A 20000-nucleotide genomic window follows, 5' to 3' on the forward strand; every position below is an offset into this window, starting at 1 on the left:
ACCTCTCCCTTCGTTCCAGATCCATCTGTACGCTTTATCCGCTACGCTCTGCAACTTCCTGATTTCGGATTTATTCCATGGATGGACTGTGCAGTCGAACAAGAGATTGGCTTCCACAGTTGCCTGAACGATTACGGCTCTGGTTCTTTTGCTCAAATTCGACTTCCAGAACCATTTGCGAACTTTGTTCCAGGTTGCGTTTCCTCTGTTGATTCTGGCTGCCAGGTCCTGCTTCTTCCCGATCCTGGTTCCCAGCATTCGTGTTTTGTCCGCAGTTTCAGTTCCAAACACAACGAACTCCTCTTTACCGTCATGACATCTCTCTTCGAACTCGGACATAGCGGCCTTAACCTCCTCCTTTCCTGTCATCAGTTCGTCCGTCCACCCGATTAGGGTTGAGTCGTCGGCAAAGAGACTATCGGTGATAGTGAAGAGTTCTCGGTCTGCGCTCCTTAGTGCGCGCGACGTGCTGAGTGGGGGTAGACTGTCTCTGCCACTCCAGGACCACTTCAGTCCGCACTCTTTCCCAGCGAGTTCCGCTGCTGTTTGTCGCCGACTTTGGGCTAAGCGCATTGATTCTGCATGGTAGATGTTAAAGAGGATAGGCGAGGTCGCACATCCTCTCTTAGTCCCCGTTGCGGGGTCCATTCCTGGCTTAGTTCTTCCCTTCCTTTCACTCGATAGGCTGTTTCCTCGTGGAGGTTTTTCAGTATCGTCAAAGTTGTTTCTGATATTCCCAGCCGTTTTAGTATTGTCCACAGCAACGGTTTATTGACTCTGGGATAGGCTTTCGTGATGTCTAAAAGCACAGCTCCCGGTCTTTTTTCGCACTCTTCTCTTCCCAGCACTCTCCGGGTTTCTTCTTCAACTCTAATGGCAATTTGGGTGGCATCTGCCGTTGACCTGCCGCTTCTGAACCCGTTCTGGTTTTCTCCAAGAACCCCTATTTTCTCAGACCAGATCCTGAGTCTCGAAACCATAATTCTGGCTATAATGCGGCTGGCTAGGGGGAGTAGACAGACACCCCGGTAATTATTGAGATCATTCTTAGCCCCTTTCTTGTGCAGTGGTATTACCCAGCCTTCTTTCACTTCGTTTGGCCACTCATTCGCGGGCTTCTCCAACAGCTCGAGGTTGCATTGGTAGATAAGTGTTCTCACTTCTGGGCTGGCGCATTTGAGTGCGCTTACCCGAACGTTCTCCACTCCAGGAGCTCCATCTTTGATCTTCGTTAGTTCTCTCTCGAACTCTGCCCAGCTGATCTCCTTGTCTAAAATGTCAGCATCACCATTCGCTGTTCTTTCGGATGTTGTCTCGGCTGTCTTTAAGATTTCGTTGACAGGTCTCTCGAAGCGGTCCTCTGACACTTTCATGAAGTGCGTCCTGAATTCCTCCGGTGTGAAGTACTCCTCTTCAATGCTGCTAGAGTCCTTCACCCCAATTCTTCTTAGGGTCTTGTACAGAGCGCGGACATCCCCCTTTACTTCCGCTTTCTTGGCCTCTTCCACAACCTCCAACCACCATTCCTCTTCCCAAAACGTTTTCGCATATTTGATCTTTTTCCTGAGGTCGCGTCGTTGTTCCCGTGCTAGTTCTCTTCCATCAGAGTTCGTGGTCTTGATTCTCTCTGTGAGACCCGACAGCTCTCTCTGGAAGGCTTCCATTTCATCTTGATGTGTGTCTAGCCACGGGTTTAGATGCGCTTTCTCCTTCTTCCCACAGTGTTCTGCTCCAGCTTCTCTAAACGTTTTCATTAGTTGCATCCAGTTCAGTGTTTGAGCGGAATTCTCCACCGCTTTGTCGACTCCTTCTCTAAACTTGATCGCAACCTCTGGAATTTTTAGCTTATCCCAGTTTATGTTGCATTTGGGTTTGCTATTATTTGGCTCTGTCTTCTTTTCTTTGAAAACGTTAGTTTTGCCAGCATGTACTTCGGGTCGTGGTCCGACAGTCGATGTCTCATTTGGATTGTCTTTATCTTCCGGACCCATCTGGAGCGGTCTTCTTGTCTCACAAGGAACCCGTCAATTTCGTGCCATCTACCAGTTCTCGGATGTCGCCAAGTTCCTGGTTTTGCTTGCCGGAAGAAGGAGCTAGTCCAACACAAGCCAAATTCATTGCACCAGTCAATTAAATCAACGCCGGCTGTGTTTGTAGTTCCTAGCCCAAAAGCGCCAGCAGCATTACTGACTCCCCTCTTCTCGGTGTTTCCTACGCTGGAATTAAAGTCTCCTCCGACAATGATCTTTCCCTTCCAGTGTAGCAGGGCTTGGAGTTCCTCTTTGTAATCTAGGAGTTCGTCAGAGTCGCCATTCCACAACGGCTTGTATGTTGAGACGAAGCGATTTCCATCAACGTCCACAGCCGTGTTCCTGTCGCCGAGGGTTTTCTTGCAACCTTGTTGCTTCCACTTCACAGCCCACTCGCCTTTGAGGAAGACTCCGCTTCTCTTGCCGTGCACAAGAACTCCGTACAATTCTCTTGATTTCACCCATTTTATGCCCGGATATTGCTCGAGCATTTCGGAGAGCATTACTACTTCCACGTTGTTTTCCGCAATGACTTTAAGAATCTCCATGAAGCGGTTCTTTCTCGGGAAACTCGCCCTGGCTCGTTGCACATTCCAGGTCCATATGGGTGTGACCTTTTCCCGGCCAATGCGTTCGGCATATTCTTGCCATTTCTGATATCTCTTCACCTGTCTCCTCCTTCCGCTTGTTTCTGCTTCCGTCTCCCTTTCTTCGCTTCAGCAGTCACAATCCTTCCCTGTCGACCCTCTGTTGGGTACGTCGGGATTGCCTCTTCCCCCTGTTGACCCTCTATTGGGTACGTCGGGGTATCTGCTTCCGCGGCTCTAGGAGGTGGAGGCTCGCAGCATTTGCCTCTGAAGTGCCTATTCCATCTTCCGTGCTGACCCAAGTCCGTACAGTCCCAATGGATCCATTGTTGACATCCGTTGCATTTGACCGACCACTGTGATCTCTTTATGGGCTGTTTGCACTCTGTGCAGAGGAACTTTTGTGGCCCTGGATTGCTTTCCCCCTGTTGACCCTCTATTGGGTACGTCGGGGTATCTGCTTCCGCGGCTCTAGGAGGTGGAGGCTCGCAGCATTTGCCTCTGAAGTGCATGTTTCATCTTCCGTGCTGACCCAAGTCCGTACAGTCCCAATGGATCCATTGTCGACATCCGTTGCATTTGACCGACCACTGTGATCTCTTTATGGGCTGTTTGCACTCTGTGCAGAGGAACTTTTGTGGACCTGGATTGCTTTCCACGTCATGCAGCAACCTTTTCTTCGCTAGTAGCATCACCACTCTGTCGTCCCTAGTAAAGGGTTTGATCGCCTTTGAGTTGCACATGGGGTCGGCTACTCCCCAGGTGTTGTTGTGGTTGAAAGACTGTCCGGCAGTATAGCCTAGGCTAAACATACTGCCGGACCCCATCCTTCCCCCATGTGGCTCGGTTTTTGCTCGCACATTGTGCTCCGCGCTCTTCCCCGCTGGTAGGGACCAAACCATCGAAGAACCATCATCATCATCATCATCATCATCATCATCATCATCATCATCATCATCATCATCATCATCATCATCATCATCATCATCATCATCATCATCATCATCATCATCATCATCGTCATCATCATCATCATCATCATCATCATCATCATCATCATCATCATCATCATCATCATCATCATCATCATCATCATCATCATCATCATCAACATCATCATCATCATCATCATGTCTGGAAAGTCTGATCAGAGACAATTTTGCTCTGGAAAATCTGATAAGGAGTAGTTTCAGTCTGGAAAGTCTGATCAGAGGAAAATTTGGGCCTGGACATCAACCTGGGATGGTATCATCAGTGAGTCGTTAAATGTGCACTTAATTTTTTGAGCAACTCGTTGTGTTAACATTTTTGGAAGATTTTTAGTAAAAATAATGTTCTTTCACAAATTTAGGTAAATTTGATCAATAGTACTTGATTGTTCTGTCTGAGATAAAAGCTTTAGTGAAAATTCAATTAATTTTCAGATGTTTTTTCAATGATTAAAGGCTTCAGCAGAAGGTCAAGAGCTCAAATTGATATTTCCTGAAATGAGTCAGTTTTCCTCAGAAACACAGAAAGAACTTTCTTTCTTCATAAAACTAGAAAAAACAGTCTCTATAGGCTAGAAAGCATCTTGTCTGCAAACAAAATTGGCCTTTTTTTCATTTCTTAATCAATTTTTGCGTGTGAGAAATGGCGGCGTCATTATTTCGGAATGTCAACAATAGAACAACAATGATAAGCATATGTTTGTTCAGGCTCTAACAATGTTACCTTTATTGGATCAAAACAAGGAAAAATTGCATATTTGATCTAATTTTGTCTTTCTTTCCATAGAAACGGTGCGAACATTTTATTGAATATAACAATTCGACGCCCCAACCCCCCCCCCTCTCCCCCCACCCACGCTTCCTTCCACGCCTCTCGCTCTCTCCCTCCTGGGGTATAAAATACACAGTGTGATATTCGCAATAATTGAAACTTATTTATGCAGAATTTGCACTTTCAGTTGCACTTTTTGCATTTTCACCCTATTTTTGTTTCAATTAATCAACCATGGTTCTTTTTCTCCTGAATTTCAAATTTCTTTAAATTTGGTGATGGTTTCGGTGACGGATCCTGGAGGGAGGATGAGCAGGAGTTGGGACCTCCCGTCCATGACGGATCCAGGAGGAAGGATGAGCAGGAGTCGGGACCTCTCGTCCATGACGGATCCAGGAGGAAGTATGAGCAGGTATCGGGACCTCCTGTCCATGATGGATCCAGGAGGAAGGATGAGCAGGTGCCGGGACCTCTCGTTCACGTTGGATCCAGCAGGGAGGATGAGCAGGTGTCGGGATGTCCAGGAGTTAGAATTAGTCCGGGATCTGGAGAAGTTTTTGTTGCACGTTTTTGGTATTATCATTAAAGTACAGACTATTGAAGATTTTGTATAAGTTTGCAAAGTTTGCAAAGTTTGGAAAATACGATTGTGTTTGCAAAACTTGCAAAGTTTATTTGGTATTCACAAATTTTGCAAAAATTTTTTGCTTTTGCAAAATTTTGCAAAAGAGCTATTGGATACAAAATATTTGCAAGTTTTTGCAAATTATGTATTAATTCTGACTTAGGGTCTTTCAGGAGGACTTTCGAGCGCAACCGTTTTTCTCATACCAGCTATCAGAAGCTTACTTATTAAGAAACTATCAAAAGGGATATTTTTTGATTGCTTGCTTCATTTTGTAGACTTAATCATCTGACTGCAGAGTAGATAATTTTGATTTCAGCTTTAAGACTCGTTCTCATCTGCTATACAATCACGAGAAGAGTGAGAAATAACCTGGTTGGGTGGTTTAGGAACCTGGTTTATCCTGAGTGTAAGTGACTAATGACTGATTGAGCGACTAGGTTGTTCAACGTTCAAAAACTGCTTCCATCATAGAATGTTTAGGTATTACTCTTTCTTTAATCGTATTAAACTTCAACCATGTAATCTATAAAAAAAGAATTACACTTTGACGTGTTCATTGTCAAATTTTTGCCAATTCGAAGCAGAACTCGTTCCATGGACTGATTTTGTAGCTCAATATTTTCTCTGGCAAGAATTTAACGAATGCGTTAAAAAAAATTGTCTTTGGAAAATCTGGCCGTTATTCCAACAGCGTTCTCGACATCTGTAAGAATAAAATATAAAGTTGTTCTGAACTATGTTTATACTACAGTTTATACTAAATAGTTGATGGAAATGATTTGCATACAATCTTGTAAAGACTTCAAAATTCAAAAGTGTTTTCCGCATATTCGTGTGATGTCTTTGTGGAGCAGTGAACTTTGATTCGAGAAAATAACAATTTTTCACCTTATAATTTTCTATCTAACAACTGCTACGGAAGATACTAATAACAAGAACCCTTATATATAATTACTCTAGATATACAAACTAAAAAAAGATAGGCGATGTTAGCATTTCCATTTATATAATAACTAACAAACGAATGATAATGTGCGTTTATTTCTGATCTGTAATAAGCTTTTAGAGTTTCAATATATCTACAATAAACTTTGAGAACGATATTGATTCTAAATATTTGATTCATTTCGTGAAGGACTGACTCCAGTGAACAGGTTGCTACTAGGTTTAATGTTTTATCAGCCGGTTTTCCGTCGTCCAATTTTCGACAGTAAAAATTGTCCATAAATCTCTTTAATAATTCATTTAATGCTCACGTTTTATTGTTTTATTTTGTTTTTTTTTTCAATAGTTCGAAAATATGAAGTTCTTTAACTATGGAGTCTCCTTATTTTTCCCGTTCATTCACAGTTTATTGTCATTGTTTCTTTCGAAATTTCTTTCGGTTAATTTGCTTAATTTTTGTTTCAATCAATTGTCTTTTTTCAACTGACTTGTAAAATCACTACTATTTTAGTTTTTGAAATTATTTAAACCGTTAGCGTTGATTCGACCTTTTTCTTCATAGAGTTTGATCTTATAGCTAAAAAATTTAAATTATCTGAGTGTAACAGCGACTGCGTAGTTTTATTTCATTATTGGCTGGTCTTTCAAGAGTCAAATACTTCTATTACTCCTACACCACAGGGAGTGCTTCAAAAACATTTGCTCCAAACTTATTAAACTCACATCTGTAATTGATATACATTACATTTTTTTAGGGTGAATTAGATTAGTTCAGCCAAAAAATACCTTTTTTTCGTACCTTTTTTAACTACTAAGAAATCACCATTTCTGACCGTTGTTTTTAGGACAAGACAATTTTTGAGCGTTATTTTTCTAGGAAACGACAGTTTGTTGATCGTTTTCTAATTATAAGAAATGAGAGTTTTTAATCGTTTGTTTAGGAGATAACCGTTGTTAACCGTTAATTATTTTGGAAAATGATTGTTTTCAACCGTTATTTTATTAACAGATGACTGTTTTTGACGGTAAGGATATAACTGTTTTTGAGCCGTTATTTTATTAATAGATGACTGCTTTTGACGGTTGACTTTTAGGATATTACCGTTATTTAACCGTTGGTGCAACGAAAAACAAAAAAAATCTTCCTGAACAAAAGGCTACTGGCTGGACATGATTTGCTGCATGTCTTTAACGAAGCAAATTTCAGATTTTCTGAAGCCGTGACAGCTGATATCGATTCAAGGTTTCTAAAAGTACGAGTACATGAACACGACATGAGCTATCTGAGGTTTAATTTGAGAACAAGAACTAATAAACCAAATAAACGAGTACCAGCGCCAGATTTTTAGACTATTTAAATTACACCCTCACACGAATTACTATCGATAACGCAGATGAGTCTCCTATAGCGTAATTAGCAGTCCACAAGAACTCTACCTGAACATTTGGATCCAATCAAAAGAACGCCCGAAGAAGTTATCGAGGGGTTCAATCAGCTACAATCTCTTGTCTTAATTCCTACTTGTTCCTACAAAATTAAGCGAGTCGACGTTAAGCCAAATACGGGGGGATCATCCGTACTTCAGCTCCAATGGAAAATTTCTGACAGTGGTCTTCAGGTCAACAGACAAACCAACAAAAAAATTGAGGCCCCCATAACCTATAGTAAGATTTTTTGTCTACTAGTCATTGTCTGACCTGATTTGATTACTTACTCCTATCAACCTGAATAAAAGATTAGTCCTTTTCACGAAAATGGACAAAATTTTGCCAACGAACTTGAAACCGATGAAGAAGCAGAAATCATAGTGTGGAGGGAACAACTTTTGAAGTTTTGAACAACAATTTGAAATTCGATTATTTGCTGATGCATCTGAAGACACAATGTGTGCAGCTGCCTATGTACCTTCTGAACCGAAGAAACTCTAAGCAGAATTAGAATTTGTAATTGGTAAATGTAGAGTGCCACAGATGAGGCATCTTTCAATGTCACGCTTCGAGTTGCAAGCAGCGGTCATGCCAGTGAGATTGAAGGATCAGATTTTTAAGAAGCACAAGATGAAGATGCAGTTGTAATTACTGTTTGGACTTAACTTAAGTACCGCAATGGATATATAGTTCTCACTGCAAGAATTGCCAATTTTCTGTTGCCAATTAGCTGGCTGAGTTACTAGATAGAAATAATGTTTCACAATTGAAACATGTGAGCAGTATTTACAACCCAGCAGACATTGGCACTACAGTAATTAATGTCGATTAACTCAAAACTGCGAGTAACTTAATGTGCCGACTTGATTAAGGCAACCAGGAAGCGAATGGACTAATCAATTTAAAACTGTTTTTGCCTCCGACGAAGAGAAAATACACACTATAGTCTTCATAACGCATAAAAAAACCATAATTGAGCGGTAGCAATAACGTGGCAGTTTTAATGGACTAGTAAAATAAACGGCATCTGTAGAGCGAGCATTGAGTAAAACGATAACAATTGTCCTTGAGGAAAAAGAAAATGCTATGGCAACAGTCTTCGAGATATTAAAGCAAGAACAGAGTGCCGGAGTGAAGGAATCTCTCCAAATTGAATAGCAAAATCCGAAAACCTGAAAGGTTATGCAGTTTTTGCCTTTCTATTGGCAAATGTAGTCTTATTCGTGCCAAAGGCAGAATGGGCAAAAGTCAATTGGATTTCAATGCAAATCATCCAATATTTTACATTTGAACAAAAAGTTGTCGAATTTCTCTTAATTTTTGAGCACCAGGAGAACAATGTGACGTGATTGAAAACTTCAGGAACAGTGTTCAGTAACAATTCTGGATTATTGGGCTGAGAAATTCCTTACAGTCAATAAAAAATAAATGTGTTTATGAACGAAGAGGCAGAGCACAGACAGTAGTTCCAGTTATAATTGAGTCACCTACAAAAAATCTTGTTCCCTCAACAGCTTCCGCAAACGTTGGAGTAAACTACTTTGGCCCTTTTACTTTTAAAATTGGCCGCATAGATGAAAATTGATGCTGTTGTTTGTTCACATGTCTTACAGTACAAGCTGTGCATATAGAAATAGTTCAAAAGTTGGACACCGACTGTTGTCTGAACTAAATTGTGTGGCTCAAAGCTATAAGAGGCAAACCGATGAAAATGATTAGTGACGACTGGTCAAACTTCATTGCCTCAGATATTGAAAGATCAAAGATTATGTCGCGGCATGCAACAAAAAAGAATTGCAAGATATTTAACTCAACAATGTTTCAGATGGAGGTTAAATCCACTGCAGCACCTTATTTTGAATGAATGTGGGAGCGATTAGTCAGAACTTGCAGCAAAGCATTGTGTGAAGTGTTGGTGAAACGATCAATTACGGAAGAAGTTCTTTAAACAACGATGTGTCTCGCTGAGCAGATGTTGAATGCAAAATCGCTGACAACAGATGCTGTGATATTAGCAATTTTTAAGCTAAAAGCCCAAAACATTTCCTGCTTGGTAACAAAAACGTTTATATACCATGTTTACCATATACAGAGAAAAATGTTGATCATTAAAAACTCTTACGACAAACACAGGCGTACTCGAAACTCATTGGAAGAGATTCTCCAAAAAAAGAATCTTCCAAATTTGAACAAAAAAATGGAAATGCAAATCAGACAGCAACTGCACCAAGTTGATCTCAATTGGTTGGTTGAAGACAGTGACAGACAAGGGTATTATAAACTTGGTCGTGTTACAGAAACAAGCAAACCATTCTAACGAAAGATGGATCATACAGGAGGCCGTTTGTAAAGCTGGCTCCAGTACTACCAACATTAGAAAATGTTTTCACGACGTACAGCAGGGCCGGTGGTGTAAGAGTTTTGCTTGCAGAGCATGCATTGTTGCGCAGTTTGAATAAATGGGGCAAATTGAAACTAAAAAACGGAGATTGGGCGAAAGATTTCGTATTTGTTGTCAATTTTTGTCAAAATTTTGCTGTCATAGGTACTGTTGAATCATAGTAAATACCCAATTTTAAATGCAGTTACAATAAATGTAAAAGTCACTTGATATGAGTGAAATAGGGAAAAACAATAGCAGTCCAACAGCACGCAGCAAAGCTGCCGCAGAAAACGGCTCCCTTCATATATTTCAGCCCAAAATTGCAAAGAATACACTGTATTGAGCAGTAAATAACGTGTTACTTGTGTCGCATTTTAAATATTCTTTGGGCAGTAAATCGTACCTTGTTTTGAAAGTTATCCTTGAGTATTAAATTATTTGTTTCTGTGTCCTGTATCAACGAATTATTGGTGCAATTGGCTGTAGTTCAACTGCCGTGAACCCTTTCTGTTATTCCAACTCTTGAGTAAAAGAGCGAAATCCCAACTTGAACTTAAGTTTTAATTTTTTGCCTAAACAAGTTTTCAACATTTGCTTTTGTCATCGATTTGTTTCGCTATTCGATTGAGCTGTTTTAAAAGCCGAGGCCCCGTTTTGTGTGATCTCTAGTGTAGCAATCCAGTCCAATCTGCCTAATTTTCTCACGTTGGCGGACTTTTCGCAAAGTTTCCCTCTTGAACCTTCTGATACCCCGACTTGATATTCAATGCTGCCGGTCAAAGCGCGTCGTTAAATTTTAGTTCCAAGAATTTTTGTTCGTTAAAGAAAGCTTGAAAGTTGATTAATCAAAATTAAATTCTCTCTTAATCCGCGCTGTACAAAAAGAAATATTGGACAAGCGTTGTTTTTGCCGTGCTTTATCAGTTTTCCTATAGTTTATTTTCGTAACTATTTTAGTAAATACCCAACTTTAAATGCAGTTACAATAAATGTAAAAGTCACTTGATATGAGTGAAATGAGGAAAAACAATAGCAGTCCAACAGCACGCAGCAAAGCTGCCGCAGAAAACGGCTCCCTTCATATATTTCAGCTCAAAATTGCAAAGAATACACTGTCTTGAGCAGTAAATAACGTGTTACTTGTGTCGCATTTTAAATATTCTTTGGGCAGTAAATCGTACCTTGTTTTGAAAGTTATCCTTGAGTATTAAATTTTTTTGTTTCTGTGTCCTGTATCAACGAATTATTGGTGCAATTGGCTGTAGTTCAACTGCCGTGAACCCTTTCTGTTATTCCAACTCTTGAGTAAAAGAGCGAAATCCCAACTTGAACTTAAGTTTTAATTTTTTGCCTAAACAAGTTTTCAACATTTGCTTTTGTCATCGATTTGTTTCGCTATTGGATTGAGCTGTTTTAAAAGCCGAGGTCCCGTTTTGTGTGATCTCTAGTGTAGCAATCCAGTCCAATCTGCTTAATTTTCTCACGTTGGCTGACTTTTCGCAAAGTTTCCCTCCTAAACCTTCTGATACCCCGACTTGATATTCAATGCTGCCGGTCAAAGCGCATCGTTAAATTTTAGTTCCAAGAATTTTTGTTCGTTAAAGAAAGCTTGAAAGTTGATTAATCAAAATTAAATTCTCTCTTAATCCGCGCTGTACAAAAAGAAATATTGGTCAAGCGTTGTTTTTGCCGTGCTTTATCAGTTTTCCTATAGTTTATTTTCGTAACTCTGCCACTGCCGGTTGCAAGCCCGGAATAAAAAGGAGGTTGGTAAAACCACACACAGCAAACTTGAAAATCTCAAAAAGTCAAGTTTTTAGCTGGACTCAAGAACATTTCCAACAACTTATATTAATAACTTTCTTATTTTCTACAATTATTTTATAAATTTGTGAAAAGAAGATTAAAAAAAGAAATTGGAGTAGCATAGTTTTTAAAGAAATTAAAGAAACTCCGTAGAAATGTGTACAATTTATTGACTGCAATTTCTATTAATAGAGGCTATGAGTCGGGTGTCACACTTCAAAGAAAATAAATAGAGACAATGCTTCATGGAAACAATGCTTGCAATGATGATTATGCGTTGCATAAATGTGAAAGCTGACCAAAGAACCAAAAACAGCTCAAAATATTTTGCGATACGACCAACTTGTAAAACCATTATTAGTTACGAAAAAGCGGAGCTTACTTTTCCCTGTCAAAATTTTTCTACCCAAAAGAAAAACATTTTTCAGTGTACGTTTTGTTTGCAGCATTTTCTCATAGCTCTCAGGCCTTAAAAACATCAAATAATTAAATGCCTTTTGCTTCGTTTTGAATTATGAAAGTCAATGATGAGAAAAAGAAATTGTGTTGTTGCCAAAGGACTTTTTATATTTGGTGGCTATAAAGCAGTAATGTTTTTGATAATACGTCACTTACAAAACAACTTATTAACTTCTAAAGATCTGGAAACACAACAATTCAAGTTTTAGAGTATTTCAGGAATATAAATAGAATAGAAAAAATTCAGCTCAGATATTAAAAAACGAAAGCCGGAAGAACATTCCTTGTTATCTTGGCACTTTTTGCAGTGATTTTTATTGTGAAATTTTTGTAATGATTAACAGGAGTTGTAGTTAGTAATATCCTGTTTGCAAATAAAATGAGATTAACGTTTTTGCGGCTGGGCAACTAACAATTTTCTATAAATATATTAATAGATTCTTTTTTCATAGCCAAAGCTTTGGTCAACGCATTTTTAATTTCTAAGCTTTCCCTTACACTTATTATATAAAAAATTTCGATCAGAAACATTTTCCTTACGAGTCGTTTGACCCTAGGCGATTTGCCCTGCACTACGGGGTTCGTGGACGCTGACAAATCGGTTAAATCTATTTGCTATCTTGGTAACAAGAATTCACGTGAAATCTAACGACCAATTTAGCTGGAAAATTCAAAACGCAGCTTTGAAAGTTCTTTTCAACATTTTTCTGTTATTAAATATCACAATTTATGCGTCACACGATAACAGTAAATTGCAAATTAAGTGTGCAAAAGTTAATTGAATAACAAAATTTAATCTCGTAAAATGAACTAAAGTTGGAATTAGATTATATTAATTTCGCATAAAAGCTGCTAACATCAAAGGCGTGAATTTTAATTACATTGAGTGTGAAATTAAATTACTTTTAAAGGTGGATTTTAAATACAAATAGCCGAAATGTAATTACTTTGAATCTGTCAAATGTACTTTCGATGACAACATGAAATCTAATGATAACTTTCTGTAAGTATTTTAATTTTTCTTTGTCGTGAACTCTGCTTGCACATTCTTGCTTTCGTGCTGCAAAAATCGGCAGTTAAATTTATGTGAAAAAATTAAAAATCAAAACAACGATAAAAAATAAAAATGCATGTTCAAATTGGTTCTCTCGGAGTTTTTGTTATTTGGCAACTTCAACTCGTTGCTTGTGATGAGATCCTTCCAATTGGCGACCACAAGCAGTGTTTGAGCTATGCGGATTGCCCAGGATATAGGAAGTATAAAAATGTGTACGGCGACGACTATCGCTACAATTACGACTACACTACCTACTGGTGCTGCCGAGGCACGTGCTCGCTGGAAATGTGCGACACATGCTCGGTTAGTTTTCGAGTTTCGAAGAACCAACATTCAACAGATCTATTTCACGCCCAGAAATGCACATACAATAAACACGCAAAATTACACAAATACGCTACACTTGCACACAAAACATAGAAACACAGAGAAACAACAAACACACGCACACACACACACACACACACAAACACACACACACACACACACACACACACACACACACGCACAAACACATCGCACCCACGCTCAGTACCAAGTGGAAATGGTAAACAAGTCCAGTCCTATCCCAAAGCATCTCGAAACGCTTCAGTCAAACCAAAAAATATATGTCACTATTCAGTTTCGTTTTGTTGTCAAAATGGACTGAAAACTATATTAGGCTCTTTTTTGCAGAGCTTAGTTGAACAGAATACAAAGCTCTGACAACAATCCGGTATCAGCAATTTCGAAAAAAAAGCTTTTTCAAATTCTTTAACAATCCATGCTTTGAAAAGCAATGGAAAACTCGGGATGTCGATATAGAAAAATCGTAACAGTTGAAACTGAGAAGAAAGCGAAACTTTACAAACAAATTCAACCTGGAAAATTTTTGTTTAAAATCTTTTGCTTAAAAATTGGCGAGATCACTCTCAGCTAGAAAGAGATTAGTTGGAATGAACCAACCTATCTGGTTACTGCTATATTGAATCTTTCAAAACTTCACATGTACAGGTTTCTTTATGAGAAAGTTCGTGCAATTTACCGGGACTCTGATTCTTTAATTTTTGAAATTTAAACTAATGACATGTGCAATGATGTTGCAACGCTGAAGCACTATTTGGTTTCAGTGATTGCCCTAAAGATCATAAGTTGCAGATTGAAATCAACAAAAAGTGACACCAAAGTTACCCTATGAACTGAATTATGAAGGAAGCTCTTTTTATACAATCTAAGAAAATACTCTGTAAAATTGTTGCAAACAGTCTAACAAGTACAAAAGGGGTGAGCAAACATGTGTACAAGAAACTACAGTGTGATAAACTCACTGCAGTTCTCAAAACCAATTCACCTCTGAGAAAAGTAGTAAGAGCTATATATATATATATATATATATATATATATATATATATATATAAATATATATATGTATGTATATATATATATATATATATATATATATATATATATATATATATATATATATATTGTCAAACACAGTCTTCACATAAAAAAATCTTCCAAAATCGCCTCGAGCGTTTTTTATTATAACATAAATTAATCAAATGATTTTCTTCGTCCGTATGCGTATGGTCACTACTAATCTGGCGGAAAAATAAAAAATTCTTGAACGAAACCCTAAGAAGTCATGAAATCTTTAACTGGAAACTGTATAACTAGTTGAAGAAACTTTTTTTTCTCCACCTGGACCTGGCTTCTGGCAACTTTCTCAAATTGAGTCACATGATGAAGAAATAAATGATTCTGACGCATTTTCGAAGAAACAGCCGTTTCAACATGTCTGTATATTAATTTCGATGCAGACGAAGAGCCAGTTCTACTTTCACCTCAAGTGGAGGTCTCAGGGGGGGAAATGTGCGACACATGCTCGGTTAGTTTTCGAGTTTCGAAGAACCAACATTCAACAGATCTATTTCACGCCCAGAAATGCACATACAATAAACACGCAAAATTACACAAATACGCTACACTTGCACACAAAACATAGAAACACAGAGAAACAACACACACACACACACACACACACACACACAGAGACACACACACACACACACAACACATTGAATCACATGATGAAGAAATAAATGATTCTGACGCATCTTCTAAGAAACAGCGGTTTCAACATGTCTGTATATCAATTTCGATGCAGAAGAAGAGCCAGTTCTACTTTCACCTTGTCGTACGCGAGTGAGATTGCGTACTTGATCTTGAGCCGCAAGTTGTGTTTATGTTTGGTTTGATCTCGTTTGACTGTGATTACAATAGGTGAAATAAAATATTGGTCAGAACAGTTATTCAATTTTTCTATATGTCCCTCTGCAAGAAGTTTTTAAATTTCAGTATTTACTCGTTCTTGCAAATTGATGGGTACTCTTCTACCCTTTTGATGTTTTGGCTGGAAATGACGATGAAAATTAGATTTAACAATGTGTAATTTTGAGCAACCAATACGTGTAATAAGTTGAGGGAATTGTTGTGCGATACGTGTTTTGAATGGACATTGTGATGTGATAGTGTTGACCATACTACCTTCCTGTTTTGGGGTTTGATTTACTGAAATTCCAAGAGCGTCAAATAGATCTCTTCCCACTAGTGGTTTTAGTCCATCACGAACTACTACAAATTCAGCTTCTTCAAGTCGCCATCCATTGCTCGCAATTGGTGCCTGTATCATACCTATCACGTTTATGGGTTCATTGGAAAATGCTTTGAGTTCCTGGGGAGGCGCTATCATCAACCATTGAGCAAGGGGAGAATTTTCCACAATTTCCGAAGCAAGAGACTCAGGCAAAATACTGCACACACTGCCGGAGTCAATGAGAAGTCCAACATGGTTGTTACCAATTTGTAGGATAGTGTTCTTTGGTTCGATCTGAATTGCGGTACTTGCGATGCTGGCGACCATATTGTCATCTGAGCTGTCGTAATCCGATTCGCATTGCGGGTTATAGTTCATATTTTGTATGGCATTTACCGTTTGATCAATTGTAGTTTCTTCAACAGAGTTAACATTAGGGCGATTAGATTTGTTTGATGATGATTTTGGTTTTCTGCACACTCGCGAAAAATGGTTTTGAAGGCCACAATTGTTGCAAGTCTTGCCTCTCGCAATGCATTTGACTCTATGATTAGCTGACCAAGTTAGGCCACAGTTCCTGCATAGTTGGTTTGGTGATCGAGGAAAGCTGGATGTATTTGGTCTCTGATTCGGTGGTCGAAACGATCGTTGAGGAATTATTGCATTAACTTGCGGAGCAGATTGCGAGTTTGTAATTTGTAGCTGGTTTCTTTGGCCTAATTCCATATTTATGGCCAAACGTAATGCTTGGGCTGGTTCTAAAGTTTCTCGCAACAATTCCCGTTGAATTTCTGGATCTAACATATTTGCAATAAATAAGTCTCTAATGAGAGTGTCTTCCTGACTTCCGAGCTCACAATTTTCAGAAAGTTCTTTCAATTTTCCGAAGAAATGCTCGATAGACTCTCCTCTTGTCTGTTTCGTGGTGAGAAGGACATATCTGTCGAATGTAATGTTGCGCTGACGAATAAATGCTGTTTCCATGATTGTCAAAAGTTCTGCTGTTGAGAGACTGTCCATCTTGAGGTGTGGGTTTTGACTACAGACAATTCGACGTCCTTCAGTGCCCAAACTGAGATATAGCATTGACACAGTCTTTCGATCGGCTTGCGCCCATGGCTTGTCTCCGCACATTATTCCTATCTCCAATTGTCTCTGGCACCGGTTTTCCCAATTCATTTTTGATTGAGCGTTTCTCGCCAATCTTTCCCGCTCCGATTGTGCCGATGATCCCGTTATCGTAACCTCGTAGATCGGTTCAAGTGTTAGTTGTACTGTTTCAGGTTTTGGTTCCAACAAAGTGTCTATTGTGATATTTTCCTTCGCAAGAAGCGCTAACTTGGCCTGCATCTGCCACTTTTCCCATTTCAGTGGCGGATCTACACTAGGTTTATCCCAAAATGGCTCAATGCCAAGTGGAGTTCGTTTTTGAGCTGCTGACTGCGCCATGTCGTACGCGAGTGAGATTGCGTACCTGATCTTGAGCCGCAAGTGGTGTTTATGTTCTATGTCCTACTTGCGCGGCGAGTGCGCTTTACACAATTTCCAAATGAATTCGCTTAGCGAATCGCTTAAGGACTAATGTTTACTTTACTCGAATTGTAAAGACAGTTAATGAAGAATAAATTAAATTGGGCAACTGTGCGCGAGAAGCAAAACTAAGAGAATGAAGAATAACTCAACTGTTATTCCAGAAGTCAAATAAAATGTGAACAATATTTTCCCGTTGTGGGAAAATGGTAGCAACAGACAAGCATGTGAAGTAATAATGATTTATGCACATGCCCCTCAGGAATGGGTACACTGATTAAATTAAGTACATCGTATGATAAGTTTACTGCACTAAATTATGATGTACGACACACCTCAAGGGGGGGTCTCATTAAACTTGGGATAAAAGCCTACAACTACTCCGCGCATGAGGTTTCGGCGAAAAAAAAGCTTTCATAGGAGATATCTGTCTAATTCGGGTTGCCAGCTTCAAAAAGTAATGACCAGGAGATACAAAAAACCGACGGTTATTTCGCGCAGTATTTTTTTCTGAAAATCACAGATCTGAAAGGGGGCGCAATTCCAAACATATTGAGAGTCTGAAAAAGTATCCACGATTAGAACAATCAAAACTGCGACTAATCCGTTCAGGAAAAATTTGTCACATAGTCAGCTTAAAAAACGGAATGACTTCAACACCCAAATGTTAACATTGATGACTAAATTTTCTCTACCTTATCTGACAGTATTCTTTGTAGCAAAGACAAAGAATCATACATCTCAAAGGCTTCCTTGAACAGTGATGCTCCAGACTATAATGAACGTCTCGGAATATCAAAAATAACTGAGCGGGAAAAAAACTCTGGAAGAATGCCAAACCGTTTTGAGGGTAAACAATTCGGTCAACTGTTTGTATATTGTTATTCTTTATTGTTAATTGCAGGTAATTAAAATTGTTTTTTTTTGCTTTTTTAAATTTATTGCTTTCTATTTTTGGATTTAGGATGGGCCTTAAGGAATAGCATGAATTTCACCTTTGTTGTTCGAAATTTTACATTCTCGCAGCTGCAAAATGATGAAGCCAATACAAGTTCAGGAATTAAATACATGTTAACGGGAAAATTGCCAGGAAATGTTTCTTGCGCAAGCATGATTGATCATGTTTCGGTAAAATGAGCGAAAAAGTGGTCTAGGGTTTTTACATGTGTTACTACTTGCACACAAGCAACTAAATTAACCTAACTAAAGCAGAGCCAATAGCTTAGACATTTAGAGATAGTAATGGTAAAAGAATCGTACTATGTAAGCAATTTTTTTATACTTCATAGGCTAGTGCCAAATAATACGCGTACTACTTCAAAACAATTCACACTTCTATGTCAAACTTGCGTTAATAAACAAGATTTGGTTTCCAGAAAAATAATTTAGTGCGACCAAAAAATATTAGGAGGAAAACTAAGGTATATATTTGTGGTGGATGCTCTGCTGTTCTCTGTTATGAACGGGGCATGTTACTTTACTGAACCGAATTGTGGACAAATTCCTGTTGAGCTTGAGCTTGTCTTTTTATTACAATTCAAAGAATTTGAATTGAATTGGGCCGCTGTCTTTTTCTTTAAGATCGGTTCACGCAACTTGACTTCGATTTTTACCAGTATTTTTTTTTCAATTTTTTCCATCGCATTTTTTTTTCTAAATGTTTTCTCGATCCATTTACTGTCTAATCAAGGTATTTTTTGTTTAGTTAATGAAATTATATGCATTTTTTCAGGATTTGTCCTTCTATGTTTTTTGTTTATTGTTCTGACCCCACTTGTGGGGGGAGGAACTATATACTCAAACGGGTTTTTTCATTCAGACAGTTTTTTCCGATCGATATATTTATCTTAGAGAAATGAGAGTGGTATCATTAAAAAGCTCGTCCAGCTTAGAATTCGAAATTAGAAATATTTTTCTGAATTTCGTTTTATTCGAGGAGTTATCGAGGTTTAAAGTTTCATGTGAACACGGGGTACTTGGTTATTTTTCGTGTAATTCAAATTTAGCGTAATTTTTGTTCGATTTAACATTTTTTTCTATAAATTTTTTAATTCAAAATTACCTTGCACGCTACAAAATGCATCAATTTGATGTTCTCAATAGACGACAGGCGACTAAAAACACTAGTTCTGGTCTCACAGGGAAATTTACTATCTCTTTCTATTTGAGAGCTGTTTTGTTTTAGAAGTTTTTAAATTTTTTTGTTTTTTAAGTCACTAAGAGAATAGTCAGCTTTCATATTGAGGATTCGTTAATGACAAACCTAGTTTACAGTCCAAAGACGACTAATGACCAGAAAATTAGCTTTCAAGGAATTGCTCATAATTTTGGCTTCGACTCTAAGTGTACGTAATTTCTAAAGAAAATTTGATTTTCTTTCTGAGAGTTTACTGAGTTTTTGAAGTCTAATGACATAGACACGGTAACTAAAAGTGCAATAGTTTTCCTAATGCGCATTAAGTGAAACTATCTAGTGCTTTGAGTGGATATCTAATGGCTGTAAAGAGTTTAAGAAAAATTTTTTCGAAAACATTTTTTTTAAAGTTAGCCGATCATAAACTTATTTTTGCAAACTCTAAGTCAGTCTTAGTAATTGTTGTTTTTTCCAAGGGAACCAAAATTGTTCTGGTTCACTCTTTTATCTTCAAAGATTGGCTTTATGGCGACTCGTTTCCATAAAATTTTTTAATTTTTATTTGATTTTCATAGTTGTGCTTCCTTTTTGACTCTTATCAAATTATCCTAATATTGACAGTTCCCAATGGCTGAGAGAAGACGTTAAAAGAATCATGGATAAAGTTTTCAGAG

At 38.3% G+C, this 20000-nt stretch overlaps 2 protein-coding genes across 3 annotated transcripts in view; both read left to right on the plus strand.

The window, feature by feature from the left end:
- Window positions 1-20000, plus strand: part of LOC142341478 (uncharacterized) — a 357626-nt gene that overhangs the window by 112815 nt on the left and 224811 nt on the right. The window lies entirely within an intron of this gene.
- The window catches only part of LOC142340756 (uncharacterized), a 12266-nt gene continuing 5327 nt past the window's right edge, over window positions 13062-20000 (plus strand). The window contains exon 1 of the mRNA XM_075391461.1: window positions 13062-13387. Coding sequence (XP_075247576.1) covers window positions 13154-13387 — 234 coding nt within the window. The 5' untranslated portion in view covers window positions 13062-13153. The remainder of the gene's footprint in view (window positions 13388-20000) is intronic.

This window comes from Convolutriloba macropyga, chromosome 6, assembly GCF_964194025.1.
Source record: "Convolutriloba macropyga chromosome 6, txConMacr16.3, whole genome shotgun sequence".
Lineage (NCBI taxonomy): Eukaryota > Metazoa > Xenacoelomorpha > Acoela > Convolutidae > Convolutriloba > Convolutriloba macropyga.